Source organism: Fistularia commersonii, chromosome 14 (genome assembly GCF_037954325.1).
Source record: "Fistularia commersonii isolate RoL2024-O1a breed Wild chromosome 14, RoL_Fcom_v1.0, whole genome shotgun sequence".
NCBI lineage: Eukaryota > Metazoa > Chordata > Actinopteri > Syngnathiformes > Fistulariidae > Fistularia > Fistularia commersonii.
Window position 1 is genome coordinate 15,395,944 of NC_141297.1, and position 13,604 is coordinate 15,409,547.

The 13,604-nt window shown below is 43.4% G+C and overlaps 1 protein-coding gene across 3 annotated transcripts in view; it reads left to right on the plus strand.

Annotated features, from left to right (window-relative positions):
* Positions 1–13,604, plus strand: part of LOC147227381 (collagen alpha-1(XX) chain-like) — a 34,012-nt gene that overhangs the window by 9,078 nt on the left and 11,330 nt on the right. For 2 of the 3 annotated variants that reach the window (XM_086159877.1, XM_086159876.1), the window contains exons 4-22: positions 434–577; positions 2,158–2,337; positions 3,722–3,913; positions 4,503–4,670; positions 4,786–4,905; positions 7,284–7,448; positions 7,568–7,726; positions 7,819–7,988; positions 8,227–8,356; positions 8,506–8,651; positions 9,798–9,927; positions 10,574–10,713; positions 10,806–10,932; positions 11,030–11,169; positions 11,290–11,422; positions 11,848–11,993; positions 12,113–12,242; positions 13,089–13,205; positions 13,289–13,435. In XM_086159877.1, coding sequence (XP_086016003.1) covers positions 434–577; positions 2,158–2,337; positions 3,722–3,913; positions 4,503–4,670; positions 4,786–4,905; positions 7,284–7,448; positions 7,568–7,726; positions 7,819–7,988; positions 8,227–8,356; positions 8,506–8,651; positions 9,798–9,927; positions 10,574–10,713; positions 10,806–10,932; positions 11,030–11,169; positions 11,290–11,422; positions 11,848–11,993; positions 12,113–12,242; positions 13,089–13,205; positions 13,289–13,435 — 2,784 coding nt within the window. The remainder of the gene's footprint in view (positions 1–433; positions 578–2,157; positions 2,338–3,721; positions 3,914–4,502; positions 4,671–4,785; positions 4,906–7,283; positions 7,449–7,567; positions 7,727–7,818; positions 7,989–8,226; positions 8,357–8,505; positions 8,652–9,797; positions 9,928–10,573; positions 10,714–10,805; positions 10,933–11,029; positions 11,170–11,289; positions 11,423–11,847; positions 11,994–12,112; positions 12,243–13,088; positions 13,206–13,288; positions 13,436–13,604) is intronic. The other variant, XM_086159878.1, reaches the window with a different exon arrangement.

Here is a 13,604-nt window from a genome sequence, read left to right on the forward strand (position 1 = left end):
CAACCAACAATTCACTGATTTGGTCAAACTGCCTCCTGTGTTTGGTCTATGGGAGAGACCTGGAAAACCTGGAAAGTCTATTCAGTGCTGCTGACTATTTATTAACTACATTCGATTATATGTAAGACAAGGAGAGGGTCCTTTTTTGGTTAAGGTGGTTATTCTGGAACTTGGTTTTTCAATAATGGCTTGCAAGTCACAGGTTTGGTGAAGAGCCTCACAGTTTGGATTGCAGCCTTTGTAGTATCATCTCAAGGCCTTTTGTCATCTAGTATGCTATTACAAAATCATTTTCTTTCAGTATTCTTAGAATGTGGCTTGGTGTTATATTTGAGAGTCTGACGTTTACATTTTTTTGTTGTACTTGTACATTTGGTAAATTGCATGACAAATTGAATCTTTCAATGTTGAATCTCTTTTCTCCCTTTTTCAGATGTACCGCAGCCAGAGCTGATGCTGACCACCATCCGGGGCCGGGCGACAGTGGCAGGACTGGATGCTAGTCAGGAGTATGCCCTCCAGGTCCTCCTGCTCAACGGAACCACGGAGAAACTACTCGCTAAACGCCGATTCACCCGTAAGAAACACAGAAAAATAAAGTTTGTGTGAAACGCTCTGACCAAGTATTTAAAAACTTATCCAACCGGTGTCCTTTTTCTCCATCCTCATGTGTGTAGCGCAGTCTTATAATCTTAAAAAGCCACAACCTTATATTAAAGGACTTGGTGCATTTTTTGAATCCTTCCCTTGGTGGGTGGGTGTAAATTACAGGCTGGAAGTGAGGTGCGTGTATTCTTACACTACCTATTTTGCTCCTTGCTTGTAAACCTGCCACCACTTGCCATTTGTGCTACAACTTTGCAGGAATCACTCCTTGCTCATTTTATATCCCTGTCACTCCGGTGCTACGTGCTCACTTCCAGCCCTTCTTGACGTTTCATTGTAAAGGCTGTGATTGATACCGTCCTGGAGGGTCACAGGGGCGGTGGATAATGCTCTGCGCGGATGTAGCCTGTGGCTGCGAGCATACTGTGCCGGTGATAGTAGGTTACTATGTCAAGTCGTGCATGTGCAGACAAGCCTGGTAATACATGTCAACATGGGAATTTGTTACACGGGCTGTCTTGTTGGAATGACGGCAGTCTGGGAATTCCTTCCTGGAACGTCTTCGCCTTCCCCCCTCTGGGCCGAAAGGTTGCTTCAAGACTTGGCAATTCTTTCTTTCTCAGAAATTTCACTCTCAATTTGCTTGTTGTTGACCTTGTCTCTTAAGCTCAGTCCACTGGAGCCAGTGAAGCGATAGAACCTAACGGCTTTAAACAATAAACCATTTCTCTACATGTTCTCCCCTGCAGACCTCGTCCTAAAATAAATGGCGGTGACAGCACAGTCATTCTCATTTTGCTCTGAGGCAGTCCTGCTGCTCACCTGGGGAAAACGAAAAGGAAATTTCTTTTTTGACAATAAGAAGCCGGGAGATGCTGCAAAAACACACAGGGGATTATAACTGACTATATATATATATATACATATATTATATATAACATATATTATATATATTCTTCCCTCAGCCGCAGGGAATCTTCAATCTTTGTAGTTACTGCTAACAGTTAGACAATTCATATTTCATTATATTTCTTATTCTTCTTCCTTTCTACTATTATCTATTACTGTTATGTTTTTTACTTGAAACTCTGGCACAACAATTTCCTTCGGGATTAATAAAGTTGTTCTCATCTCATCTCATATAATGTAGAAATGAAACAATAGTTATCAGTGTATGGTGACAATTGTTCATCAGTTTCTACTGCAGTAATGTTTCTCTGTGTGTCAGCTTAAATACACATTTTCCTTTAGCTCCTCTGTCATTATGTTATTTTTTCCCCTCTCAACAACAGTGGATCAGAAGTTTTCTAGTTGACTGAATTAAACAAAAGTAAATAAAGAAGCAATGTCCAAATTATTAAAAATGCCAGATAGCAGGATTTAACACATCTTGTCATCAGCAAAAAGAAGCCCCAGTCGCTGACTTTTAAGAATTCTTAGAGATTTAAAATGAAACTGTGAACAGGCGTGGAGGATATTGATTATTAGATTGAAAAATGTCACACATCTCAAATAAATCACTTTGTATAAATTTGCTTTTCCCCATTCCAGTGGAGAGTCTGCGTGAAGAGGAGATGATCCGCAGTGGCAGCAGAGACCACAAGAAGAAGATGCTGCCAGGTGGTTCGGGATCAGGAGACATGGACGACGTGATAGAGACTCTGCAGGGCCTGCCGACGATTATCTACCGGAACCTCACAACCACCACAACCGCTGCCACTACGAATGCAGGTAGAGAATACAACACAACCGCTCCTCATCAAAACCGGGATTACAGTGATCACCTTTTTTTTTTTTTTTTAATATCAAACCATTTCAATTTTACAGAATTTTACAGAAAACATCTGCTAGTAGATCCTGCCTGGTTCTATATTTTGAGAGTCAATACCAGTAGTAAGAAATATGAACCTGCTAAATCTCGATTTTTCATCTGGAGCATGTATGTTTGACAAAAACGTTGGATTTGATTGGACAGAATACTCAGACATTTGTAAATTGGGAAGCCGGTGGATTTTGGCTTGTTCAAAGCAACTTTTAAACAACGCAATGTCAACATTATTTACCATTTGTACTTAAAATGACCAACAGTGATACTGAGCGAGTCGCCTGCGATAACCTTATCCTTATCCATACCCAAATCTAAATCCATATCCATATTGGTATTAAATATATACTGCTCAAAAAAATAAAGGGAACACTTGAACAACACAATGTAAATCCAAGTCAATCACACTTCTGTGAAATCATAGTGTCCACTCAGGAAGCAACACAGATTCATTTTGACTTGTTTTAAGGACATTACATCAAAGTTGGATCAGCCTGGAGTTTGTTTTTACACTTTAATTTTGAGTGTGATTCCTAATCAGACCTCCATGGGTTGATACAATTGATTTCCATTGATCATTTTTGTGTGATTTTGTTGTCAGCACATTCAACTATGTAAAGAGCAAAGTATTTCATAAGAATATTTCATTCATTTAGATCTAGGATGTGTTTTTTAAGTGTTCCCTTTATTTTTTTGAGCAGTGTATATATGCCTGCATATTTCACATAAGACTTTACGTTTTAGTGCAAAGTTAAAAACAAGCACAATGCTGTATTTTCAGTTTGAGAGAAACTCCCATCGGTATCAAGTCAGTACATCTGCAGATGACAGTTAAGATAAAAATAAAAAGGGGTAGCTTCCATTTGGTCTGTTTTTCATGTTCTGAGCCCATAGCTTCCACCAGAAATATCTAGCACACTCCCAAAGGCTGATCTCTCTACTTTGATCTCCAACAGCAAGTAACAGGGCGAAGCACTGACGTGTTGCCAACACACACGGAAGCAACAGCGGCATGTTGTTTAGAGATATGTACCGCTCAAGTGTACCGTATGAGCAGAAATGCAGGCCAGGCCAGCAGGACACGAGGATAAGTCACAATAAGATGTGTCTCTCATCCAAGGTGCAAAAACAATAATGTTTGCGTTGATACGATGAAAATGCTTCCCTACACTTCTCCCTGTGGTACTTCTGATGTCCACGATGGATTTCCTGTAACGTTAAGTCTTATCTGATCACCCAAACAGTATTTGTTCATCTTGCCGTAACTGCACCACGGGCTCTCCCCTCCAGAGCCCCCCACCACAGAGATCCCCCTTCTGCTCCCCGACGAGACACCCGAGAGGTCTGGTAAAGAGAAGAGAAAGAGGAAAAAAGAAAAGGATCGCTCCAGGGGAGAGAAGAAAGAGGAACAGAGCACTGCGCAGGGCAAAACCGCGACTGAGAAAACTCAGAAAACCCCCGACCCTACACAACCGGTTATAGGTAAATTCTGTAAATAATGAGAAGTGACCTCAGATCCAATACAACCTAAATTTTATAAACCAAAATAAGCTGGCCAGGATAAGATGTTCCCTTTACGCAGGATGTCATGCTGGTTAAATTTAAGGGGGACTGTTCACAGCTGCATAAGACTGTGCGCAAGGACTTGAAAAAAGTAAACATTAGATTGCAGTTTGATGACAGTGTTCGCTCACGGGAAGTGCAGGTGAAAGAAAAGAAAATGACAAGCCATTCTGTTGAGCTGTAGGGAACACATGTCCTCTCTCCTGCATAATCCAGAGAAGCACACGCCTAAATATATACAGAGAGAACGGGCCCAGTGCACAGTTTGCCAACAGGGAGAAGACATTTTCTCCGCTCCCGTTTATTTACCTCGTATACAAATATGTGACAAATGATCGGAAAAGGTAAGGCAGACACCTGCGTGAGCCATCAGAGTGAGTAACCTTAGCCCCTCTCATTCTGAAAAGTGAAGAGGCTTCTGCTGAGAGGTAAAACGTCTTCAGGGAGAGAAATCAAGTGCAGCTGCCATGATAAGATTTGACAAATCCTCTCATGCTCCTTGTCTAAGGCACATCTCCAAGGAAACCGTATGAGTGTAACAGCAATGCAGCGGCAGACATCGTGTTTTTGGTGGACGGCTCCTGGAGCATCGGACGGACAAACTTCAGACGGATTCGAGACTTTTTGGAGGGCCTGATGACGCCTTTCCACATCGGGCCCGACCACGTTCAGATCGGTGAGGGTCACTGGGGAGTGAGCGGGATTTGATAAATACCAGTACGATGGATTATCGACTTCTGGGAGCCTCTACCGAGAACAACGTTTTGTATGTTAATGTTTTTCCTTTCCAGGCCTGACCCAGTACAGTGGAGAGCCCCGGACTGAGTGGCAACTCAACAACTTCACCACCAAGAACAGATTACTGGAGGCAGTAAGAAACTTCAGATACAAGGGAGGAAATACGTTCACAGGTAAGACTGATCGATGATTCAGCATCTAATCCTCAAATCGTCTGGCTTCATCGAGCCTAAAACAGCAGGGTCCGGAAACCTCTGCACGGATTTCGGATTAAAAGCTTTTTTTTTTCTCCTTTACATGCTATTGCTGTTCGTTCATTCAATCTGGGGCAGTTGACAAAGCAAGGAAGTCATGAAAAACAAAATGAACCATAAGTTGGCAACTAAAAAAAAAAGCAGTGAGGATAGAATTGATTCTGCTTCAGTCTGGTAAGCGTTGAGCTCTGAAGTGGAAAAAATATAATGTGCGACTTACATGTTTCGTCGTGTTTACAACTGAAGTGCATCAGCAGCAGGTAGAAGAAGACGTAATGCCGACGCTAGACTGTTTTCTCTGATACATGAAACAGTGTAGGACAGGGTGTTGAGAGAAGAACCGTGTTATTGTATGAAGAAGTCTGGAGTGGCACAGAAGTATGTTAGAGGACTGCAGGAGAGGTATGAGAGCTGTGAAAATGTGACTTGAGCTTTAGGGTTTGACAGAGGAATTCAAGGTTGATGTTAGACTGTATCGGGGATCCGCCGTCAGCCCCTTCTTGTTTGCAGTGGTGATGGACAGGCTGACAAATGAGGTTAGGCATGAACCGCCATGGACCGTGATGTTTTCAGATGATATTGTGATCTGGAGCGAGAGCAGGGAGCAAGTGGTTGAAACTCATGTAAGATTAAGGTGGAGATGTGCCCCGAAAAGAAGAGGAATGTAGGCTACCCATATGTATAAATGGAACAGTGAGGCTACAGGAAGTGGAGATGATAAGGGTTGGGGATTTCAAGTACCCGTGGTCAACAGTCGGGAGCTGTGGACGACAACCCACGGCTCCGGAGCAACATGTGGCTCTTTCATTTTCCTGCTGCAGCCACCTTGTGGCTTTGTAATATAATAATTTAAATTTGATTTAAATTGATTTTACCTAAGTTTGTTATTTTTCTTATTATAATTCTAGCTTTGAAGATTATGGTGATCTTGTAACATCAGTATAATATCTGTTTATCTTTTTGTTGCTCAAAATATGCACCACAACACCCACCAGCAATGTCATTTATTAAGCTTTTACAGTCCTGACATGCAGACACTGTGCGCTGAGGTTCAGGAGCAAAAATCACATGAGCCAAGTAAGATAGATATTTTAATATTTGGCTAAATAGTCCTGTTTTCATTTGCGGTGACACCACTTTAATCCCAGAGGAAAATTGGGTGGTAAAAATGGCAGCAACGGGAAGCAGAGTAGAAAATATTGTGGTTCTCTTTTGGAGTGAGGAGGATGGATAGGATCGGCAATGTTAGATGTTTGGGAGGTAAAATTAGAGAGGCCAGACTGAGATGGTTTGGACATGTGCAGAGGACGAATAATGAATACACTGAAAGATGTGAAGTTGGAACTGCTCAGCAGGAAGACTAGAGGAAGACTGAAGAGGAGATTTGACAAAGCGAAAGAGGGCATGAAGCTAGTTCTGTGAGAGAGTAAAGAATGCAGAGAATAGGGTAAGGTGGAAGAAAATGATTCACTAAAGTGATCCCTGAAGGGAACAGGCGGAAGGAAAAGAAGACATGATTATTAGCTCATTAAACAGAAATCTGAAATCACATCTACTTCATATGTGACACACTGAGATAAATGTTCCATCACAATATAGAATAAATGAATAACTCCAAACCAAATGACTCCCTCACCATGACAACGGAAACACATGCTTTCCGCAACAGGATGCTATTTTCATGCACAATGTCATTAATTTATTTTTGGTTCCAGAGTGTCCATAATATGTCCCTGGCTTTGGTACTTTGATAGCAGCAGCAGGCTAGATTTCAGAACTTAGAAGTTCATATTGCCTTCCTGGCAGGACGCATAAAACTAGAATATCTTCAAACATTCTTCGTTAAGCTACCCACCTTGCCTATTTGCGAGGATAGGAACTTAATGAGTTCTGATCAAATGTGTCTGCGTGGGTTTCCTCTTGGTTGTCTGGTTTCCTTCCACAGTCCAAAAACATGAAAGAGGTTAATTGGAATTAATGGGAAAAATTGTGTGAATGAGAGAGTGAATAGTTATCTGTTTGGCCACTGGTCCAGGGTGTAACTCGCCTTTTTCCTAATGACAGCGAGGATAGGCTGGATGGAACTTAATGAACTGGCTCAAGGTAATAATGAAGTATTTGTCACATTGTTTCTCATCTCAGAGCATGAGACCTTTGCTGTTGTTTACTATAGACATGTAATTACATGATACAAGATTAAAAGTGAGTCTTTATCAAATCCACTTTAAGCACAGTATGTGTGTGATTCAGCTATTGTTCCTGGTTCGAGATAAATCCATTCTTGCGTTTCTCCACAGGCCAAGCACTGCTCCACGTCATGGAGGAGAACCTGAGGGCGGAGGCAGGAGCGAGGGCAGACGCGCCATCTTTTATTGTGCTACTGACAGACGGTAAATCGCAAGACGATGCCATCGCAGCAGCAAACCGGCTAAAAAACGCAGGCGTGGAAATCATCGCAATCGGTGAGCCTGACAGGAGGGGAGCGGGAGGAAAAATAGCAGTCGGGCCATGAAGGTCTTTGGCCTCCCCGACTGATGCTGAGTTCCCGGATCCCGTTGGTTGTTTTCTGAAATGCGTGCAGGTGTTAAGAATGCCGATGAAGCCGAGCTGAGGCACGTGGCATCAGAGCCAGTGGATGTTAATGTCTACAATGTGAATGACTTCCCCCTGCTGAGCAAACTGGTTGCACGGCTGGTCCACATCCTCTGTGGAAAGATAGAAGGCCGTGGAAATGCGAGACGTAAGATCACATCTGGCCCGTTTGCACATCAAGTCATCACTTCGAGTTTTCCACATTATTATGTTTCTGATGGTCTACACCGCTCATCCTAGGTCCAGGAACGCCCACAGTGGACCCGGCCCTCTCCTACCCGAAACCCACCGACCTTCGGTTTTCCGAGCTGGGATCCAGAGAGGTGAAGTTGCACTGGACCAAACCCGCCAGAACAGTGCAGCAGTATAGAGTGGTGTACCACAGCGCCGAGGGCCAGAACCCACAGGAGGTCAGATGTGCCACAATTATTCAACCCGAAATTATTATCATTATCTAAATCTAGTTTGGTGCAAGTGTGGAATCATTTAGGTTCACACTTGTTAAATTGCTATAAAAATGACTGTGGTCCTTTGTCGGAAATGAAGAAGCCTTCTGCATCGACAACAAACAAATATATCATCACAGATTATGCAGTCAAAGTGGGCAAATGTTTTTTCCCTGATTTTGCCTCACCTTTCTGCCCGCAGGTCGTAGTAGGCGGCTCTGAGTCTGACGTGCGGCTGGAAGGCCTCTCCTCTCAGACACTGTATCACGTGTCCATCTTCCCCGTGTACGAAGACAACGTGGGCCTGGCACTCCGTGGAACTGTCACCACATGTGAGACCGGCATTGTTAACGTTTAATTTATGCATTCACGACGGGATCCAGCTCGACGGTGACCGTCACACGGAAAATCTAATGAGTGTATTATTAAAAAAAAAAAACAAGCAAAATGTTGCTATTCAAATTGTCGCCCTCTCTCACAGTACCATTGGCCATGCCTGCTGACCTGGAGGTGACTCCGTCCTCTTCCAGCTCCCTGAGAGTGAGTTGGGAATCAGCGCCCGGTGCAACACAGTACATGGTCCTGTACTCGGCTCTCAACCACGGAGAGCCCGATGATGCCAAAGAGGTGAGAGCGATATTTAGGTCAAATTGCAAAGGATTTAGAGAGTGAATGAAATAGCCAGTGACACGTTGTCAAGAAATTTTATTATACAAGGTGCACCAACTGTAAATCCCCTCCTAAAAATGATTTACGATAACAAAAACCTCTAGGTAACAAATCCTCAGCCTAAGTCAGGGGTCGGCAACCCAAAACACCCAAAGAGCCATTTGGACCCGGTTTCCTCGGAAAAGAAAACGGTGGGAGCCGCAAATACTTTTTGACGTCTAAAATAAAGGTACCACCGTATATATTGCTTTTTATTACCTTTACACTTTGTACAAACAAGTGTGTAGTGTGTTGCTTCTGAAATTCACAAAGTATTACGGAGAAAATTATATTTTATTGATGTAATGAACCCATTCTGAGCTTTGGGCTTTCAGAGCGTGTAGCGGAGCCTTGACCTGAATTTCAAAAATGAATCGGGAAAAAAACCCTGTGTCAGTAAACAATAGAAAATAATTATTTGCAAAATATCTTCATAAATATTTATTTAACCTGGTTTAGGGGACTTCTGTTCCTGAACTTCTGCTCACAGCATCTGCAAATCGGGACTTTACCGGCTGGCGGGTATACCGGCTTCCGCGAGTGTGACGTAATAATAAATATAATTTTATTTAATATGTCAAGATCACAATAATCTCCCAACTTAGAACTAAAGTTAAAAAAAGGAATTAACACAAATGGAATACACTTCAATTAAATATGTATAATTTATTTTCCCAACCCACTCGGAGCCGCAGTGTAAAGATGAAAGAGCCGCGGGTTGCCGACCCCTGGCCTAAGTGAATGTTTGAATGGATGTCCCTCTGTGTATTTACTTCTGTGGATTGTTGCGTAAAAATCAAATCTGTATAAGATGTCCACAAGGATTTATACGCTCTGAAAAACAGTCTTTCCTTCCTAATGTCCCATCCATCACTGACTCAAGTGACTGATGCTGAAATCTGACAAAACTCTTCGGCCCCTATTCTCTGCTGAAACAATAAACCTCTTAAATAGATTTAGTCGTACATTTAGTCATCGTTCAATTAACAAAAGCAAGAGAAAATTATTTTTCCTCATGCAATGAAGTTGATGGACGTGGGGGTTTATTTGCATTCAATCTCGAAGGAGAAATTCAGTGCGGATCGGACGGCATTGGAGTTGTCAGGGTTACTGCCAGCCACAGACTACTCTGTCACTCTGTACGCCCTCTATGACGAGGAGCCAAGCGATCCTGTCACTGCCGTCGCCGCCACACGTAAGTCTTTCACAGTTATTTCCTGTACAGCTCATTCACCCCTTTCTCATATAATTTACCTTTTCATTCATTTCTCTCACTTGGATTAAAAATCTGCCAGAATTGCACCCCGGCTTTCTGTGCCTCCTCTTTCATCCACGCTCCTTCCATTCATTCCTTGGAAGAGCCGATTTCACGTCACCTATCAGATAAGGCGTCAGGAAATTCGCAGTCATGTTCACAATTATATTCCCAGTCTAACTTTGACCCCTGCAATATGTGCCGAGAGAGAAAAAGGACAGAGGGGTGTTTATTACTGTGTTACATCACAACTCTCAGTCAACTGTGGAAACACAAGACACTTTGTTGAAGCTTCGGAAGTGGAATTTTTTCTTTATCTATGACTTCCGTTTCTCTTGAGTCTGTATTGAGGGCTTCATACTATGTCACAGGTTTTCAACATGGGGGTGAGCAGTCTGCTCAGTCCAGTTGTTGCCTGTGCATTTTAAAAACCCTAACTCGGTCTTAACGCGTGTCACAATGGGCTTTTCTTGTTCCATCTTTGCTCCTCATTGGCTTCAGCTCTGTTCTAGCCACTTGATAAAATAGTTCCCAGCAGTCCACTTTCTTTTTCATCCTCCCTTCATCTCTGTTTCAAATTTTCCAGTGTCTCTCCCATCACCACTGAGCATTCACTTCCCGCTGGTCACTCACAGCACGGTGAGGGTCAGCTGGGTCCCCGGTGCCGTGACTGTACCCGGCCACAGAATCACATACAGCACCAGCCACGGCAGCGAAGCCAAGCAGGTGGGTTCCCGCACAAGCCGGAGTTGTCTCCACACTACATCACTGAAATTTTTTGAAAGTTCTTAATCCAGAGGTTTTCGATCACGTTGAAGGTGGAGGTAACAGGGATGAACTCTGTGCTGCTGCGGAACCTGTCATCTCTGTCCAGATACCAGGTGTCAGTCCAGTCGCACTACCCAAACGGCTTTTCTGCAGCTCTCACTGGCAACATCACCACGCGTAGGTCTTATTGGCAGCAAGTTTTTACTTTGGACTCATCTGAAGGTTCGAGTCTGAAGAAAGAAATGATTTGTTGACTCTGTCCCTCCTCTCCCAGTGAAGGTTCCCTCTCCATCAGACCTCAGGGTGACCAACTTCTCAGGCAATGAGATCACGGTTCGCTGGAATTCTGCCGCAGATGACGTCGTCTCCTACCTTATTAAGTGGATCTCCCTCAGTGGAGGAGACCTAAGACAGGTGAGGCCGATCCACAGATGGGTGGCTTGTTTGAGCGATTATAATATCATGATATATGTGGAACATATCATATGCTGCAGGAATTAAACATCATCATTTATGTCCTTGTGTGTATTTCAGCTGAGAGTGAGTGGGGAAGGTGAAGGAGCAATCCTGGAAGGGGTAGAGGATGATAAAGAATATCAAATTTCCCTGTCTGCACTGTATGGAGATGGAGTTCAGAGTGAAGCTGTGGCCATACGCTACAGCACCTGTGAGTCACACACACCTATACACAAATAATACGTTGGTAAGAACCTTAATCATAAGTCATCTCCACCATGACACTGTCTCAAACTTCTTCCATTTTTTGGACAGAAACGTTTTTCATAATCAAAAACACCAAATGGTTATGCGTCTCTATAGGCAGGTGATTGACAATGTACTCTGCTTCTTGTCGAAATCTTCTCGTCTTGACAATCGGACTTGAATTTCTTAACTTGAAGACGTTTCACGCCCCTTGCCAAGACAAGAAGACTTCGATAGGATTCACCACGACTCCATGACTTGACACCCTGAATCCCACAGCAGCATAATAATGGGATAGAAAACTGTTTTCAGATTCATGATAACTAAAGATTGCTGGAGGGCACGATTCTTAAATCTTGCGTGTATGTGCTCTGTTCGCGCTCCCCGCAGTGTCTGGAGGAGGCCCGTCCAGTGTGTCAGTTTCTGAGGAAACCGCGGTCAGCATGTTGGTCAGCTGGGTGCCTCCCAATGCTCACGTTCATCGGTATCGGGTTTTTTACACCACGCTTACTGGAACCGAAAACAAGGACAACACTGTGCGTGGGCCACAATCATCCACCATTCCTTCGCTTGGTTCCGCAACCCGCTTCTTGCAAATGATCTCTCAGCTGTATGTCAAGCTTGAGGGATTTAGATCTGCATTTATCGCCTGCAGGTGTTTGTCACCGGCAGCGAGAAGCGAGTGGTGCTGGAATCGTTGCAGCCGGACACACGCTACAGCATCCTGGTCACAGCTGAGTACCGCAACAGGGAAGGCGGCAGTGGTTCAACTCAGGGGAAAACCGGTGTGTTTACCTTCATCAAATCAGGGCACACAGGTTTCTGAAACACTGGCATGGTTTTGATATAGACGTTTAAGTTGTAGTATAAATCTCTCAATTCTAGCTGAAATAATATCTGCAAACTTAATGTACTACCGAATAGAATTAGGATATAGTCACAGTAAGAGGCTTGGAAATCATCTTCATCCTTTTTTTTTTCAGTATTTTGTGTTTGTTGTTACGGTAATATATAGTCGTCATTATCCTGAATATCAGCAAATAATTGCCTGATAATTGATTCTGCCTGATACTAAATATGATGGGATTCTACTTGGAGCACTCAGACAAAGAATATTTGGAGTTGACAGAACCACTTGCATCCCAGTTTTGGCTTACTGTTGGAGTACTTTTAGCAAAATAATTATATAGGGTGCCACTTCACAGCAAGAAGGTCCTTGGTTTGATTCCATCAAGAGCCCTGTTTGTGGTGTTTGCATGTTCTCCCAGTGTCTGCAGGGGTTTCCTCCGGGTTCTCTGGTTTCCTCCCGCAGTCCAAAAAGCATGTAGTCCGTTCTATGGCGACCCTTAATTGTCCAGAAAAGTGAACGAGGAAGTGAATGGTTGTATGTCTCTATAAGTGGCCTTGTGATCATATGGCAACAAGTCCATGGTGAATCCTGTTTCTTGCCAAATAATTGCTGGGTTCGGCTTAGGTTAGGCTCCTGTGACCCTGAGTGCAGGATAAGTGGTACTGATAATGAATGATTCTGGGTGTATGCCATGTCATTATTGATTTATAATGTAATTGTCTTGTATTTTATGGCCCTCAGTGATCTGGAAATAATTCTCCCCCTTCCCTCCTCGCTACAGCCAGTCTGAGGGTGAGCAGCGTGAGTGTGGTCAAGTCAGACCACTCCAGTATTTGCGTGTCTTGGAGACCAGTGTCATTTGTTGATGGATATCGTATAGTCATTCAATCAATCAAAGGTAAGTCACAGGAAAACGAAGAGACATATGGAGTGAATCCACCGATGTGTGAACTTGTATATCTGCGTGTGTTTTATCCGTAGACAAAGAAATAAAGGAAGAGTCGGTGGATGAGTCAAGCAGCAGTCACTGTTACACCAACCTGCAGCCAGAGAGTCTGTACCGCATCAGCGTGCACGCTCTTCTTGGTTCAGTAGAAGGCGCTGCTGTCTCCATCCTGCACCCAACAGGTCGGAGGTGATCTCACTCACACCTGCATTAAGTCTGGCAAAGTACCAGAACTATAACAGTGAAAAGGGGACTGAATATGACTGCATGTGCAGAGATTTAAAAGCATACATGTTAGTCACCTGATGACCAAACTTGATTTTACAGCTCCCAACGGGCTTTACTCTGTGA